This window comes from Pristis pectinata, chromosome 20, assembly GCF_009764475.1.
Source record: "Pristis pectinata isolate sPriPec2 chromosome 20, sPriPec2.1.pri, whole genome shotgun sequence".
Taxonomy (NCBI): Eukaryota; Metazoa; Chordata; class Chondrichthyes; order Rhinopristiformes; family Pristidae; genus Pristis; species Pristis pectinata.
In genome coordinates this window covers 10,815,894-10,832,895 of record NC_067424.1, presented here as the reverse complement: position 1 = coordinate 10,832,895, position 17,002 = coordinate 10,815,894, and the positions used below count along the sequence as shown (strand labels likewise).

At 43.2% G+C, this 17,002-nt stretch overlaps 1 protein-coding gene across 1 annotated transcript in view; it reads right to left on the bottom strand.

Moving 5' to 3' along the window:
- Window positions 1-17,002, bottom strand: part of nfasca (neurofascin homolog (chicken) a) — a 225,547-nt gene that overhangs the window by 57,552 nt on the left and 150,993 nt on the right. Inside the window, exons 11-17 of the mRNA XM_052035087.1 lie at window positions 16,192-16,323; window positions 15,486-15,629; window positions 10,175-10,286; window positions 9,346-9,512; window positions 8,589-8,736; window positions 6,679-6,803; window positions 1,220-1,264 (exon numbers count right to left, since the gene is read on the bottom strand). Coding sequence (XP_051891047.1) covers window positions 1,220-1,264; window positions 6,679-6,803; window positions 8,589-8,736; window positions 9,346-9,512; window positions 10,175-10,286; window positions 15,486-15,629; window positions 16,192-16,323 — 873 coding nt within the window. The remainder of the gene's footprint in view (window positions 1-1,219; window positions 1,265-6,678; window positions 6,804-8,588; window positions 8,737-9,345; window positions 9,513-10,174; window positions 10,287-15,485; window positions 15,630-16,191; window positions 16,324-17,002) is intronic.

Below are 17,002 nucleotides of genomic sequence, written 5' to 3'. Positions count from 1 at the left end.
TCATTGTTTCCCTGGTCACTGATACTTCAGTTTGGTTAGTGTTTATATTGCCTACTTTTCCTTACCTTTATCTACCCCCGACTGCAGGGTTATGTTCTGGGGAGATACCTTCTTGGGGGAAAAATTGTTTTGTTCCTATTGTGGTCATATTATTTTATGTACTTCTAAAGAATCCAATGTTTAATCTGGTGACCTATGATTTAATTGCTATCTGACTTAATCTGATCTTTCTTGTTTGATCTTGCAGAAGAACAAGGGCCTTTGAGCTTAATGAGAACAGGAGACATGAGTTTCTGTTCTCACTTTGTTCGGGTCACTCTGCGATGTCAACATCTGGTTTTGTATTGAAATGGGATAGAAGGTTTTGGCTAGTTTATTTATTTAGATTATTCACTACTCCTCACTGAACTTTCCTCAACTAGTTTTGTTTATAACTCTTGGTGTATGTTTAACTGGAATATTTAAGATCTTGTTCGTGACTGTCTTAATTGAGCTTGGTTTAAACAATTTTATGTCCCTGTTTGTAACTTTTCAATCCAATATCTTTCTCTCGTTGGTGTTATCCTGTACAAATTTGTTTCTAGATCCAAAAAATTCTATGTTCCATGAAGTGACTGAATGTAGAATAAAGTGTCACAGCTACAAAGAAAGTGCAGTGCAGGTAGACAATAAGGTGCAATGTCATAACGAGGTAGATCGTGAGGTCAAGAGTCCATCTTATTGTATTAAGGAACAGTTCAACAGTCTTACAACAGTGGGATAGAAGCTGTCCTTGCGCCTAGTGGTATTTGCTTTAAGGCTTTTGTATCTTCTGCCTGATGGGACAGGGGAGAAGAGAGAATGTCCGGGGTGGGTGGGGTCTTTGATTATGCTGGCTGCTTTACTAAGGCAGCTGTACCCCGGTAAATGGCTTGACTGAAATCTTTGCATTTTCTTCTAATTCAGCGGTAGCATGTTAGACATAACTTTACAGACCCTAGGATAACACCTGAAGAAAAGGTTGAGTGATCATACCACTTCTGGCTTTATTTTGAGTTATAAACCATCCCCAGAACACTAAAACACTATGGAGAACATAGCGCCTGTCAGGGTAAAGGTGTCAGACACACTTTACATCCTGGCCTGTTCACAGTAACCTCTGTCCTGTGGACCATTTATGAGTCTGATGTCACTTGGCACACATTATTAACAGGTTTGAGGTAGTTAGTAAGCAGATTACCTTTCAGTACAGCTGCAAGCGGGGTAATTTGGGTGGAAGGAACGACTGTGAAGGTAAGAGGAAGGTTGAGAGAGTTTAGTTTTACATAGATCCCATTAAATGCAGTTATATGTACAATGCACAAAATAAAAATTACAGTTACGTTGAGGAATAACAGATAACCATCAAAAGATGTAGTGGATGGCATATGTGGCAACAGACAAGGTGAATGGTAGTCAAGCTCTCAATGCATTCAAACCAATATTCCCTCAGTTACAACTTTTCCCGAGAATTCCTGCCCTTTTTGTCACACCTGGAAGTGACTTCACATATTTCATATGACATGAAGGAAGTCTTTCATCCCACTGAGTCCATGCTGCCTCTGAGAGAATTCCCATGAGTCTATTTCACCTGTAACCTGTTCTCTCTCATATGCTCATTAACTTCTCCTCATTCACCTGCCTGCACGAGGGTTAATTCACAGTAGTCAATTAACCTACCAGCATCTTTCTGGAGTGTGGAGCTGGAGCACCCAGAGACAACCCACATATTCACAGGGAGACTATGCAAACTCCACATAAACAGTAGCTGTGGTTGGGATTGAACCTGGGTCACTACAGCGATGTGGCAACAGCACTAACTGCTGTACTATTGTGCCGCCTTAATACCATTACAAAAGTTCTTCTTGTTCTGTGGTCTCTCCTCCCACCAGCACTTGACTGAATCGTGACATAATTGGGAATTTTTGATTCATTCACTTACCAAATTACAATTGAATAAACCTATCAATCTATAGCACACATACTGGGTGTGAATAAACTTCAGCAAAGGAGCTCTGAGGTCAAATTTTCTGCCCTGCAAGTCTGCAAATATTTCTGCTTAGAGGCAGAAATCATTTCGTTTTAAAACAAAGAAATAAGTGTTAAGAACTGGCACATGTTGTTATTTTCAATCTGCAAAAAGGTTTTTACACAAAGACTCCACCTCTGGGTTGCTTGTCTAACTTTTCTGGTTTCTTCAACTTGTGTTTCTGATGGAATTAGAATGTGCAGCATGATGGATTCCCCCATTAATAATGACAGTAAAATGAAAGAGTAAACTTTCCCAGCACAGATGCTGGAGGCACTGGAGTCATAGAGTTATACAGCATGGAAACAGACCCTCAACCCAACTTGTCCATGCCGTCCAAGTTGCCTACTTGAGTATTTGGCTCCTATCCCTCTAAACCTTTCCTATCTATGTACCTGTCTAAATGTCTTTTAAATATTGTAGAGCCAGTGGTTAGTGTAACGCTTTACAGCGCCAGTGACCGGGGTTCAAATCCGGCCACTGTCTGTAAGGAGTCTGTACGTTCTCCCTGTGTCTGTGTGGGTTTTCTCTGGGTGCTTCGGTTTCCTCCCACATTCCAAAGACGTACGGGTTAGGAAGTTGTGGGCATTCTATGTTGGCGCTGGAAATGTGGCGACATTTAGGGGCTGCCCCCAGAACACTCTACACAAAAAATGATGCATTTCACTGTGTGTTTCGATGTACATGTGACTAATAAAGATATCTATCTATCTGTCTATATATAGTGTCCTCTGGTAGCTCGTTCCACATACCCACCGCCCTCTGTGTAAAAAAACTTGCCCCTTGGGCCCTCTTTAAATTTTTCACCTCTCACATTAAATCTATTTCCTCTAGTTTTAGACTTCCCTTCCCTGGGAAATAGACTGTGACCCTCATGATTTTATATACCTCACCCCTCAGCCTCCTACACTCCAGGGAAAAAATGCCCTACCCTATGCAGTCTCTCTTTATAACTTAAGTTCTCCAGTCGTGGTAACATTCTTGTGAATCTTTTCTGCACCCTTTCCAGCTTAATGATATCCTTCCTATAGCAAGGCGACTGGAAATGTATACAATGCTTCAAGTGTAGTCTCACCAATGTCGTGTACAGTTGTAACATGACATCTCAATTCTTGGACTCAATGCCCTGACTAAGGAAGGCAATTGTGCCAAACACCTTCTTAACCACCCTATCTACCCATGTCGCCACTTTCAGGGAACTACGCACCTGTACTCCTTGGTCCCTCTGTTCTTCAACATTTTCCAGGGCCCCACCATTTACTGTGTATGTCTTGCTTGGTTTAGCTTCCCAAAATGCAACACCTCGCAGTGTCGAAGTTAAACTCCTTCTGCCATTCTTTGTCCTGCTTTCCCAGTTCCTAGATCCTGTTGTAATCTTAGAAAAACTTCTTCACTGTCCACTATACCACCAATATTTGTGTCATCTGCAAACTTATGAACCATGCCAACTATGTTTTCATCCAAACATAGTTGTTCACTGTTGTTCACTGGCTTGTCCTTGCAGCGCTTCTTGAACAAAGGCACAACTTTAGCCACCCTCCAGTGTTCCGGTACCTCACCTGTGGCTAACGATGATACAAGTATCACAACCAGGGCCCCAGCAATTTCTTTCCTGGCTTCCCACAATGTCCTAGGATACACTTAGTCAGGCCAGGGGATTGATCCACCTTTATATGCCTTGACACTGCCAGCACGTCCTCTTTTGTAATGTCGATATGTTTCAGGACATGCTGTTCCCCGAATTCCCTAGCTTCCAGGACCTTCTTCATGGTAAATACAGATGAGAAGTATCCTTTTAAGACCTCATCCATCTCTTGTGGCTCAACCCTTATCTTCAATGGGACCTATTCTCTCCCTAGTTACCCTTTTGCCCTTAATGTATAGGATTCTCCTTTATTTTACCTGCCAAAGCTATCTTGTGTCCTCTTTTTGTCCTTATTTCCCCCTTAAGTGTACTCCTACATCCCTTATACTTAAGAGATTCATTTGATCCCAGCTGTCTATACCTGACATATGCTTCCTTTTTCCCGACCAGAGCCTCAATATCCTTTGTCTACTGAGGTTCCCTAACCCTGCCAGTCTTGCCCTTTACTCTAACAGGAACATGCTGGCCCTGAACTCTCCCTGATTTCACTTTTAAAAGCCTCCCATTTGCCAGATGTTCCTGTACCTACGGACAACTGCTCCCCATCAACCTTTGCAAGTTCCTGTCCAATGCCATCAAAATTACTCTTGCCCCAATTTAGGACCAGTTCTGTCTTTTCCCATAACTATATTACAATTATGGTCACTGCTCTCCCAATTGCCCTGCCTCAGATCCCAATAGGAGATTGAGTGTTGCCTCCTCTGTAGTAGGGTCATCTACGTATCGCATGAGAAAACTTTCCTGGATACACAACAAATTCTGCTTTATACAAGCCCATAGCACTGTGGCACTCCTAGTCAATATCAAGGAAGTTAAAATCACCTAGTACAACCTTATTATTCTTACAGCTATCTACAATCTCCCTACATATTTTCTTCTCTAATTCCTGCTGACTAATGAGGGTCCTATAGCACAATCAAAGTGTTCCCCCCACTCTTATTTTTCAGTTCCACCAGTACAGCCTCACTGGACCATCCCCCAGAAATATTAAGTGCAGCTGTGATGTTCTCCTTAATCAAAACTGCAACTCCCCCTCCTCTCTTACCTCCACCTCTATCACGCCTGTAGCATCTGCACCCTGGAACACTGAGCTGCCAATCCTGCATGCCCCTCAACCACGGTTCTGTGATAACTATAATATCCCAGTCCCATGTACCTGTCTAAGCCCTGAGTTGATCTGCCTTACCTGTCAGGCTTCTTGCATTAAATATATGCAGTTTAGCCCATCAAATGTTCCTCGCTCCCTTTCAGGCCCCCAACTACTGAACTCACTTGCTTTTACTGCTATATTTATCTCTACTTTCTCATCTGCAACACCTACTGCTTTAGGTCCCACCCTCCTGCCAGACTAGCGTAAACCATCCTGTGCTGCTCTCGCAAATCTCCCCTCTAGGTTATGGGTCCCCATTCAGTTCATATGCAACTCATCCCTCTTGTACAGGATACCTCTGCCCCAGAAGACATCTGAATGGTCCAAGAACAACCCCTCTTGCACCAGCTCCTCAGAAGCACATTCAGCTTCCTTTTCCTACCCTAACTGATAACAGCACACTGGCAGAGTTTCTCAGACTGCTCTCCTAGATTAAGAGCTCCACTACTGCTTGGCAATGCTGCAGGTGTTCAGATGCTGTTTCACACACTACAGTCTCTCTTCCTCTCTCTTTTTTTGACAATCTTCCTCGCTATCCGCAACTTACCATTTTCTGTGTCATCTGCAAACTTATTAATCAGACCACTTAAATTTGCATCCAAATCATTAATAAGTATTATAAACAGCTGAGGTCCCAGCACGGGTCTTTGTGGAACACCATTGGTCACAGGCTTCCAGTCAGAAAAACACTCCCCTCTACCCTGTCTTCTATGACCAAGCCAAATTTGGATCCAATTTACTAACTCACTGTGTATCCTGTGTGACTAAATGTTCTGGACCAGCCTACCATCTAGCTATCTTCTAACTATCTTTGGCCTGGAATTAGTTTGGTTTGGACTCGTTAAATTAAGGATGTCACAACTCAGCATCTCCCACCATGACATCCTGATATGGACCAACCAACATGTCACCCATTCCTAAAGTAAAGACTTGATAGTTGATGGGACAAAGGAACTTAATTCATCCTTAATATTTACTTACTTGTACTTTCTAATATGGGAGCTCAGGTGTTCTGAAATAAATAATCTGTTATTGTTAATCTGAGTTTGTTAAACAAAATTAGAGCACACAATATTGGGGTAATGTACTGCCGAGGGTTGAAAACTGGTTAATGGATAGAAAGCAGGGAGCAGAAATAAAGAGGTCATTTGCACATTGAGAGGCTGTGACTAAAGGAGTGTCGTGGAGACTGCTGCTGGACCCTCAGCTGATCACAATATAAATGATTTGGATGTAGGGACCAAGTATAATAATAAAAGTTTACAGATATAAATCAGTTTACTGATGATACGCAGTGGCAGAATGGGGAATGCGAGGAGGATGCGGAGAGGTTTCAGGGAAGTATAGACAGGGTGAATGGACAAGGGCAGGGAAGATAGAACATTTTGTGTTCCATTTTGGTAGAGCGACAAAGTATTTTTTAATTGGTCAGAGATTGAATGGTGCTGGTGTTCAGGTCGTGTCCTTGTACATGAATCACTGAAAGTACACCATGCAGTTCGAAAGGCAAGAGGCATGTTGGCCTGTATTGTAAGATTTCGGTACGAGAGTGAAGACATAACACTGAAATTATTTATGGTGAGACTGCAGCTGGAGTACTGCCAACACCTAACGTGTTAAGAACATTGACCACCTCTGAAGCAAAGGTTCATGTGCCTTGACCTCCATGGCTGTCCATCATTTAAAGTTGTTCATTCTACCTGTGGCTTTGAACTTAGTCAGACAGACATGGGGATTAACAATGCATCCCATATTCCCTGTTAATGGGTGATTAATCCACTTCATTTCCCAACTGGTGATTTGGAACCGCAGAGCCGACAAGATCATTAAATTTACCTAGAACAGTGAGACGTGCCTTGGCTGAGTCTCTGTCCAGTTCTGTGCGGGCTACACAAGTGTAGATCCCTTCATCTCGCTCAGACACATTGATGATTGTTAAAGAATCCTCGTCTTCCTTCGCCCTGAAATTAAACATGGTCTTGTCATTTCCTTTTATCCCTTCTTTCCTCTCAATTTCCTTTCCTTAAAGTACTGACCCACACTAGTGCAATATTGGTGAAGCAGCCAGCATAATCAAAGACCCTACCCACCCGGGTCATTCTCCCTTCTCTCCTTTTCCATCGGGTAGAAGATACAGGAGCCTGAGGGCACGAACCACCAGTCTTAAGGACAGCTTCTACCCCACTGTGATTAGACTATTGAATGGTTCCCTTATACGATAAGATGGACTCTGACCTCACGATCTACCTTGTTGTGACCTTGCACCTTATTGCACTGCACTTTCTCTGTAGCTGTGACACATTACTCTGTACTGTTATTGCTTTTACCTGTACTACATCAATGCACTCTGTACTAACTCAATGTAACTGCACTGTGTAATGAATTGACCTGTACGATCGGTATGCAAGACAAGTTTTTCACTGTACCTCGGTACAAGTGACAATAATAAACCAATACCAATACAAATACCAATACCAATACCAATATGGGTCGTCAGGGTTGAGGTATTGAGCATCTGACCCATTCCGGCGAGGATCTCTCCATTCCCAGCAAGAGTCTGACAGAGCTCATTGAGGGTCTGGCCCAGCCCAATTGAGTCTGGTGCATCCAAGCCAGGAGTCGACATCCCCGTGTGTGACTGTCCCATTCCAGTGAGCACCTTCCTCACATCAGTGAGGTGCTGATGAGACATTTCCCTTAGAAGGATGGTCACCTTCCCAGACATGACTTAAATTGCCCAGTGATCAGTTCTCTGCTGACAACGGACTTGGTTTTCCAAGTCCTCAACAGTAGCAGAGGACCTGCCCTTTGATGTTTGCCCTGAGTTTCCTTTCTATAAATGAACACTTTTGGGTATAAAGACCACACTGCAGGTAGGCAGAGTTGAAAATCAAAAAAACTATAGATGCTTAAAATCTGAAATAGAAATAGAAAATGCTCAGTAGGTCAGGCCACACCTGTGGGAAGTGAAACAGAGCTAACATTTCAGGTTGAGGAACAAAACTGGCAAAGGGTATTAGACCTGAAACATTAACTCTGTTTCTCTTCCCACAGATGCGGCTTGACCTGCTGAATATTCCCAGCATTTTCTTTTTTGTTGGCAAATTTCCCTATTGCAATGTTGTAATCTAAAAATTTCTCCTAAGGACTGCCAGGTTACCAAATCCAATGCTGATGATCACTTTTCAGCACGAGTCACCAGACAGCAGGCTTGAGTGGGAGTCCTATCTGAATTCCAGCTTAGGCTGATGCCACTGAGGGCTAATGGTATTGCTCAGCCTGGGTAAGCTGACTCAGATCAGGGGCAGCACTGAAATTTTTCTCTCTGTACCACGTGCTAAGAAATGTAAAGGGACGTCCCTTTAAAACTACGATGAGGAGGAATATTTTCAGCCAGAGGGTGGTGAATCTGTGGAATTCGTTGCCATGAAGGGCTGTGGAGGCCAAGTCATTGAGTGTGTTTAAGGCAGAGATTGATAGGTTCTTGATTGGTAAGGGGGTTAAGGGTTACAGAGAGAAGGCAGGAGAATGGGGTTGAAAAAAATCAGTCATGATTGAATGGTGGAGCAGAATCGATGGGCTGAATGGCCTAATTCTGCTCCTTATGGCCTTATCGTCTAACCACCAGCCTTAAAACGAAATGAGTGAACAACCTGTGCTGTGGTTCCAGGTGCCTGGGAAAGGATCAGGTCAGGAGATGCGCCATGGCAACATGATGACGGTGGACGGGAGGAAGCGCCACTCACCTCCATGGTAAGGAGAGAACTTTGTCATCTTTCAGCCAGGTCACCTTCAGACGCATTGTGGGATCGTGCCTCACTTTACAGTCAAATCTGGCAGCATGTGATTTCTTAACTGTGATGGACTCTGGAGCCTTTATAATCCTTGTCGGTTCTAAATTAAAGACAGACAAACAAAATACAAGCAACACACAAGGTGCTGGAGGAACTCAACGGGTCAGCCAGCATTGATGGAGGGAAGTGGAGGGTCGACATTTCAGATCGAGACCCTTCATCTGGACTGAAAGATAGAGAGGGGATGGCCAGTATAAAAAGGTGGAGGGAGGGGGTGGATCAAGAGCTGGCAGGTGATAGGTGGATCCAGGTGAGGAGGGGCGAGAGGCAGATGGAGGAGGGGAGAGCAGAAATAGCGACAGAGGCTGGGAGGTGATAGGTGGAGGCGGCAAAGGGCTGAAGATGATGGAATCTGACAGGAGAGAAAAGTGGAGCCTGGAATCAAGTGAGGGAGGTGGGGAGGGCAGATGGGAACAGTGGGGGGAGGCGACCCAATGTGTGGGTGACGGGCAGATGGAGTGGGTGGAGGAGGGGAAAGAAACAGGGTGATGGGGGGGGGGAGGTGGTTGAGGTGAGTGTAGGAAGACTGGAGAGATCAAGAGGAGACAGAAAGGGGACAGAGGGGGAGCAGTTTACCTGCAAAGCAAAGCATACATCAAATCACTCGAAAAGTGACAGAAGCCTTGCTACGTTGCACCACAAACCTTACCTTTGACTTCCAGCCTTAGCCTGTTCTCTGCCTTGCCCAACATGTTGGTTGCTATGCAGGTGTAAGTTCCCTCATCACCTTTCCGAGCCCGACGCAGTTCTAAAGTGCCATTGTCATGGATGATGTAATTCCCTCCATAAAGATTATTGCCCTGTCCATCCTTGAACCTCAAATCATAAAAGAACTACTTCAGAGAGAGAACAGGATCTCAACTAATGTTAGCAAAGCAATGAAAAATGACAGACAGGTAAAGACGTTTTGGTCCATGCAGGGTATCCCACTGTGTGTAATACAACATTTACATGTTGCATCCCACCCAAATCCATGTGGGAGAGTGGAAATCCAAATGAAAGCCAAGGCCAATTTGGGATGTTCCCACACACAGATGATTAAAATTACTCCAGAGGATTCCCTTTTGTTCCTAAGATCCCCAAGTATCTAAATTTTAATCCTCAAGGAACCTTTGGAAATTTTATATAACCCAGTTAATTCTCCCGAAGTATTCTTTATTCCAGAGAATCAAAGCCGAGACAGTCTCCCCTCATAACTATAATTCTCCTCCTAAATCTCCACTGCATCCACTCTTCTGCTTTCAACACGAAAGCTGTTTCTCTAAAGAAATACTATGGATGGATTTAAGGGCAAAACAGATAAATCCATGAAGATAAATAGAAGGATATACAGGTGAAATTAGATGAGGTAAGTTGGGAAGAAGCTCAAATCGAACATGAACATGGGCAAGGAGCTGATGAACTGTATGGTTTGTTTCTATTTCAATTCAACAACTATAATATAATACTGATGGACAGTTCAGTAACCTGCCCCTTACCATCGCAGGACGGGGATTGGTGAGCCAAAGAATCGACACTCGAGCTGTGTCCGATTATTTTCAATCACCTTGATGATTTGGTTTCGTTTGGATAGGATTCTGGGTTCTACATCTGTAAACAAAAAGATACCATCAGCTGGCTATGTCAAACTTCCTAAAAGCACACGAGTTGGTGTTAAAGGGTACCAGATACTGTCCTTTCACCATAGATATACTTGCATACAGTGGTACCACTGTTGTTGCCAACACAGTTTTTGACAGTGAATGGATCACATAAGGAAATGTCATCATTGAAATTGCCAATGAAAAGAGCACTGGCTAAGTTATAAGTGAATTTAGGCCAAACTGTTCTTCTCATGGCTTTACTTTTGAGAAGACAATGAGGGTGTGGTTTTGATGGAAACAACACTGAGAAATGTGGAGGAGTTTCAGGCAGCCTCAGGTGAGTGGACAAAGCAACAGAAGCAGTAATGGTGACACCAGCAACATCTTCTCCATGAGGATCTGGTCCAACCAGCTGGCAAAGGGAAATGAGAGGTGGGAAAACCTTGGGGTAATATGAGGGAAAAGACGGGAAGCCTTGTTACCAACGTCAGGATACTCATGCAGCTTCTGTCTGTACATTTAAAGCTGCTGTCACTATTACTGGAATAAAATTGGACAGCTGATGCCAGTTTGAAGAGGCAACTGGAACCTGGCTGACATCGTAAGTTGTAAACTGTGGTTTAGTTGAAGGTAAAGAGATATGCCTACTAAATACACCTAGAGAAATGCCCTCAATACAACTGAAGACAATAATGTATTGAGGAATGCTTGTCGAATGTATTCACATAGGTGAGTTCACATTTCCATTAAAGTAAATTGCCTGTGTATTTGTAATGAATGTGGATGCTGCAGTAGACTGCTCAGTTATGGGGTGAGATCTCCATATACATCACATTGGACAAGTCCCGCCACTGAAGAGTTAGTCCTATTATGCACACACACTAGAGACATGTGGTAAACACTGGGAGAAATGAGGTGTGAGTTATTCGATAACTGTGACAGACTATATACGAAAATCTTCAGCGTTGGGCAAAAACTGGATTAGAATAGTTGGGCTAATGTATTCTGTGTCAGTTCAATGCTTAGTGCTGCGTGATTGGACAAGGAACAAAGAGTCTGGTCATCTTCCACTCGAAGATTAAGGGGTCCACCTTCAACTCCTCCCAATCAGGTGAACGAGGAGGGCACTAAGCAGCCCTGAGCTTGTGGAGTTATCCTCCTAGATACACATGGTTAAATGGAGAAATAATAACTTCTAAAGTACAAGTTCAGTTCAAAAAGACTCTGGAATTTGCTCGACAGACAGCTTGCAAAGCAGAAGGAGCAGTTTTCTGATAAAGCTGGACCTATGGATTTATCAAAGTCAAAAGTTTTCACAGAAGTTGACAGCCAAGTCTATGTGGCTCAATAACAAGGAAGAAACACGGTATGGGTGGTATATTCTGTAACTCATATATCAGGAAAACACAGTATAGGCAGATAATTAGGAGTAATTGGGCATAAACCTGGCAAATGGAGTTCAATGTGGGGAAGTATGAGGTTGTGCACTTCAGTAAAAGGAATCAAAGGCGATTATCTAAGTGGAGACAGAATGCAAATGAGTGAAGTTCAGAGGGATCTATGTGTTCTGGTGCACGAATCACAAGAAATTGGCAGGCAGGTCCAACAGGTGTTTAAGAAAGCAAATGACACATTGGCCTTTATTGCAAAGTGGTTGGAATTTAAGAATAGGGAGGTTTTGTTATAGTTATACGGGGTGCTGTGAGGCCACACCTGGAATACTGTGCACAATTTTGGTCCCCTTGTCTGAAAAAAGATATAGTAACATTGGAGGCAGTCCAAAGGAAATTCACTAGGCTAGTCCCTGGGATGAAAGGGTTTGTCCTATCAAGCGAGACAGTTTGGGTCTATATTCCCTGGAGTTTAGAAGAACAAGGGGTGACCTTGTTCAAACATACAAGATCCTAAGGGGGTTTGACAGGGTAGATGTTGAGATGCTTTCACTAGTGGGAGAGTCACGAACAAGGGGACACAGCTGCAAAATAAGGGGTCTCTGCCCCTGAGGGTGGTGGAGGAGGCCAGATCAATGGATACATTTAAGGTGGATATAGATAAATATTTGAAAAATCAAGGAATTGAGAGTTAGGGGGAGCAGACACAGAAGAGGAGTTGGGGCTAGTATAGGTCAGCCATGATCATATCAAATGGCAGGGCAGGTTTGAAGGGACTGGTGACCTACTCCTGTTCTGAGTTTCCTGTGACCTTGTGTGTGTTCACACCAGTGGACAATGAGGATAAAAAGCTGGAGCCATGAACATGGGAAGTGAAGTAGCCAGCGGCTGATGGAATTGGAGTGGGAGACAGGCAAGCTGCAGTCCAAGGAGTTGATCTAGTCAATCGTGTACAACTGAACTGTAACTTAACAAAGTCAAAATATGGGATAATTTCCAGAGTGTGTCGATGGCAGCTCTTCAGAAGAATCGGTGATATACTTGTCACATCTGGTAAACCAAGGTCCAATATGTTCAGGCTATTGAGTGCATTGCAAAAGGATGCACAGTAACCAGGAAGCTGGCCTCGGTAGCACTTAGATGGTGAGCATCGACTCTGTGTCAAAATTATAGCCCTGGTATAGCATAGAGTCATACCTTGGGCCCATTGAGTTTGTGCTGACCATCAGGCACCTTTTACACCAATCCGACCTACAGTGATATCATTTTATTCTCCCTCCATTCCCCATCAACTCCCCTGATCCCCCAGATTCTACCACTTGCCTACACACTTCTGCAATTCACAATGGCCAATTAACCTACCAACCTGCACAACTATGGGATGTGGGAGGAAACCAGAGCACCAGGAGGAAACCCATGCACTCATAGGGAGAACATGCGAACTACACACAGACAGCACTAGAGGTTAGGATTGAGTCTGATTCACTGGAGCTGTGAAGAATCAGCTTTACCAGCTGCACCACTGTGCCAGCCTTTAAGCTAAATGCAAGCCTGTGACAAGACCAATAGTTAGAGCTGTAAAGGTATGAGAAGGACGGAGATAGCTTCAAAGGCTCAGGACAGAATCAGATTCATTTGAGATAAAGAAACAACAATGGCATTAACGGCATCTGCTCCGTATGATGTGGCAACTGCAAGACAAGATAGGCTACAAGAGGTTCCCGCTGCTCACCAAAGGAGAAAGATGAAAACTACACAGTAAGCATTCAGAAAGAGGCTGTAAAGAGAAGCACACTGTCTTGAGAGGCTGGTGGAAGACAGAGCATGATGCAGACACATACAGATGCAGAAAGTGTGGAATGGTAAAGCAGCAGAAAGAGAAAGGAGTTTTCGCAGAGGGAGATCCCAGAGACCAAGGAAGTGCAAGAAGTGCTTTCTTCTTCAAAAGGTTGACCTTAGTGTTTAGGTGGACTCATGGGTTTGTGCCAACTGGGTTAATGCTTAATCTGCCATGATTATATATTTTTGAATATGAACATGTTAAAGTTGGTATTTCTGCAAACACAGGACTTCCCCAGGTTATAACAGGGTTCCGTTCCTTTAAATGTTCATCATTCGCAGGTCAGAAATGTGGCAGCAAACCGAGTTCCTGCAGCCCCGTAGCAACCAGGAAATCCATCCCGTTGGTTCCCAAATGCTCGTCCATATGTACGAGCTGTACATAAGTCAGGCATTCGTAAACTGGGGAGTACATGTATGTTGGATGCAATGTATACAAGTCAATTAGAGTTAGAGACAACTCCTAAAGTATCATGGTGAATATGTTAAGTCACATAAATTCATAAATGTAAATATAATACCTTTGTTGGTTTATATGTGTACACAAGTTTCCAATATAAATCTGTTTACCTGTTTGTACAGCATTGTTCATGTGTATTGTGGTATATTTCTGTTAAACTGTTAAGGAACAAGCAACTTTGAGATTGGTGGGTTGCCACTATATTAAGAAATTAAGCTAAGTGATTATATCCAGTGACAGTGCACTATGTATGCCATTCAATTAAGGAGCAACTGCCTCTGTTAAAGGTTGCATTTACTCAATGCTCCATGATGTAGAGAGTAAATGAGCAACAGGAATAGTCAGCTAAATAGCCCAGTTAAAGAAGAATCCCCAATAAACGACAGCACTGAACAGCATCTCTTTGCGAGCTCTGCCATTATGGAGCGATCAGAGACAATCGGTGAGGATGGGGGGGAAGAAGTTAATGTATATGTTAGGAAGGCTTGGGGGATGCAGGGAGCCAAAGAGCTTCTGCTAACTTCAAAACATGTTATTCCCTAAACCATTTGATCTAAACCCTGAACACGTGTGGATGTGTTCAATCAGTTCCATTCTGAAGCATTTGTGGTGTTCCTGCATTGCCGTTTCTAAACATTGTGGTATAATTTGTTGATCTAACGTTTAAAATGCTTGATGTGAAATCTAAATTATTGCCAACACTTTGAGGAAATTAGTCATGGGGTTACACAGAACAGAAACAAGCCCTCCTGCCCAACTCATTCACGCCGACCAAGTTGCTTACCTGAGCTAGTCCCATCTGCCTGTGTTTGGCCCATATCCCTCTAAATCTTTCCTATCCATGTACCTGTCCAAATGTCTGTTATATGTTGTAACTGTACCCGCCTTTACCACTTCCTCTGGCAGCAGGGATAGGGAGTCATAAGATTCCATTACAATCCTCAATGCTGTTCATGGAACAGTTCCCAAGTGAGACACAAGACAGAGACAGACATCAGACGTTATACTGTTGCACGTTGCATTAGCTCTGAGATAACGAGGTTTGATTGTAGGCATCTCTGGCTAATCTTTGTTTATGGTCTATGTGACCAGCAGAGAGCTTGGCTGATCAGGAAAAAATGTCTTCTGCACCCTCACAGCAAGAGAGCAGCATTCCGTTCAAACTGATGATTGATGACGATTGATGATTGAGTGAAACAATTCCTAGCATACAAACTTCAGAGACATCAGTTTTCCTGCTTTAGTTTATTCCCTAATAAAATCATCTGCAAAATGTTTTCTCCCCCCAGTGCTTACATCCTTTGAACCTTGTCTCACTGCATCCTCACTCCCCATGTATCTTTGCTCATTTGTCAGCTGAGTTGCAGTTCTTTCTGTACTTTCCAAAGCCAGCAAGTTTGATCTGAAACTTATGAAGGTAACCTGCCAAGTTGTTCTGCTGTGGGCAAAGTGGCAAGCCAACATTTTCCAGTCAATAAGCACCATTAAGGAGAAAGCAATAACCATTAAAACGTACCTAGCACACTGACAAATGCATTGGCCAGTAAGTATCCATGCTCATTGGAAGCATTGCACTGGTATACAGCACTGGTTCCAATCTGCGCCTCTCGGAAGATGATTGTGTCTCCAGAGACTTCCCGATTCAGATTCTGACGAACCTCTTCAGAGAAAGAAAGATAAATGCATCATTGTTTAATTCACATTCCCTTTGTCGCTTCCTTGTCCCACAGAATATGAGGCTCTAAAAGCTACACACAGTGAGCAGTGATGTATTTATACATAGTAATGTAAGTGAGTCTTGTAGTCAGAATAAATAGTAATACCACCACACCTGTGTATGTAAGCAACATGTATAGGGAGTTCTTTGCTGTTAGAGTTAACAGCTTGCATGAAGCTCCGGTTTCCCATGGTGTTACAGTAAGTAAAGCTAACCAGAACTTCAGCAGGATCCAAACTCCATCACAATATACAATACCTGACTGGTATTTAATTCCCCATCCTACATACATACTAATTTATATATTATGTACGTATAATTTGTGTTCTGTGAGTTGTCTGAATCTACGTGCCTGCGATGCTGCTGCAAGCAAATTTTTCACTGGACCTGTACCTCACCATACTTGTGCATATGACAAAAACTTGACTATTTAACAGGATCCAACAGAGAAGCAATGGTGTACAAGTGAGGCGTACAAGGCATGACACTGTAATCGTTGACTCACTTTCTATCGGTTCACCGTTAACCAACCACTGGATATTGGGCTTGGGGTTCCCATTGGCCCGGCACATCAGTCGGCCGTACTCCCCAGGAGCTAGCACCAGGTTCTGGGGCTCATTCAGCCAATAAGGAGCAGCTTTGAGAATTAAAAGATAAACACAAATTGATTAAACACATGACAGATTAAAGAATCCAAATCTATGTATAAGCATCATTTGCAGATTAAGCTAATGTTTTGTTAGGGATAAAATGCAATCAAGTTTGATTAGAACATGCCTAAACCCATGAAAGATTCCTTTAAAAATGGCTTCTTGAGGTTGTGCCAGAATATGATGCTCATCATGGTACTCCCAGAACCGAGGCTCAGGATGTGACACATTAACTCTTGCTGTGGCTCCCCCCGAAGCCTTCCAACGTAACAAGGACCAGGGATAAACACTTGTGGTTTTGCTGGTCCATTAGGACTCAGACCCACACAACACTTACAACCACTCAGCTTTTGGAAGAGTCCCAAAAATCCCTTTAAAATGGTTACACTACTGGATTACTCTCTGGTTACTCAAAACACTCCACTGAAAGACAGGGTATGAGAGGTTTTGCAGGATTCAAAAGGTTGAAGGAAAATGCTGTTTATAAGTTCAGCATGATTCTACTTAATGACTGAGGTTCATATGAGATATTATTGCACTAAATCCAATTCAGTGAAAAGGAGGAAATCAAAGTGAACGTAATACTTGGTGGGATGGAAAGCTAGGATGGGGGTTGGCTGAATGTGGGGGTGGGTAATGAGTGGGAACTGTAGGGAATCGAATGAA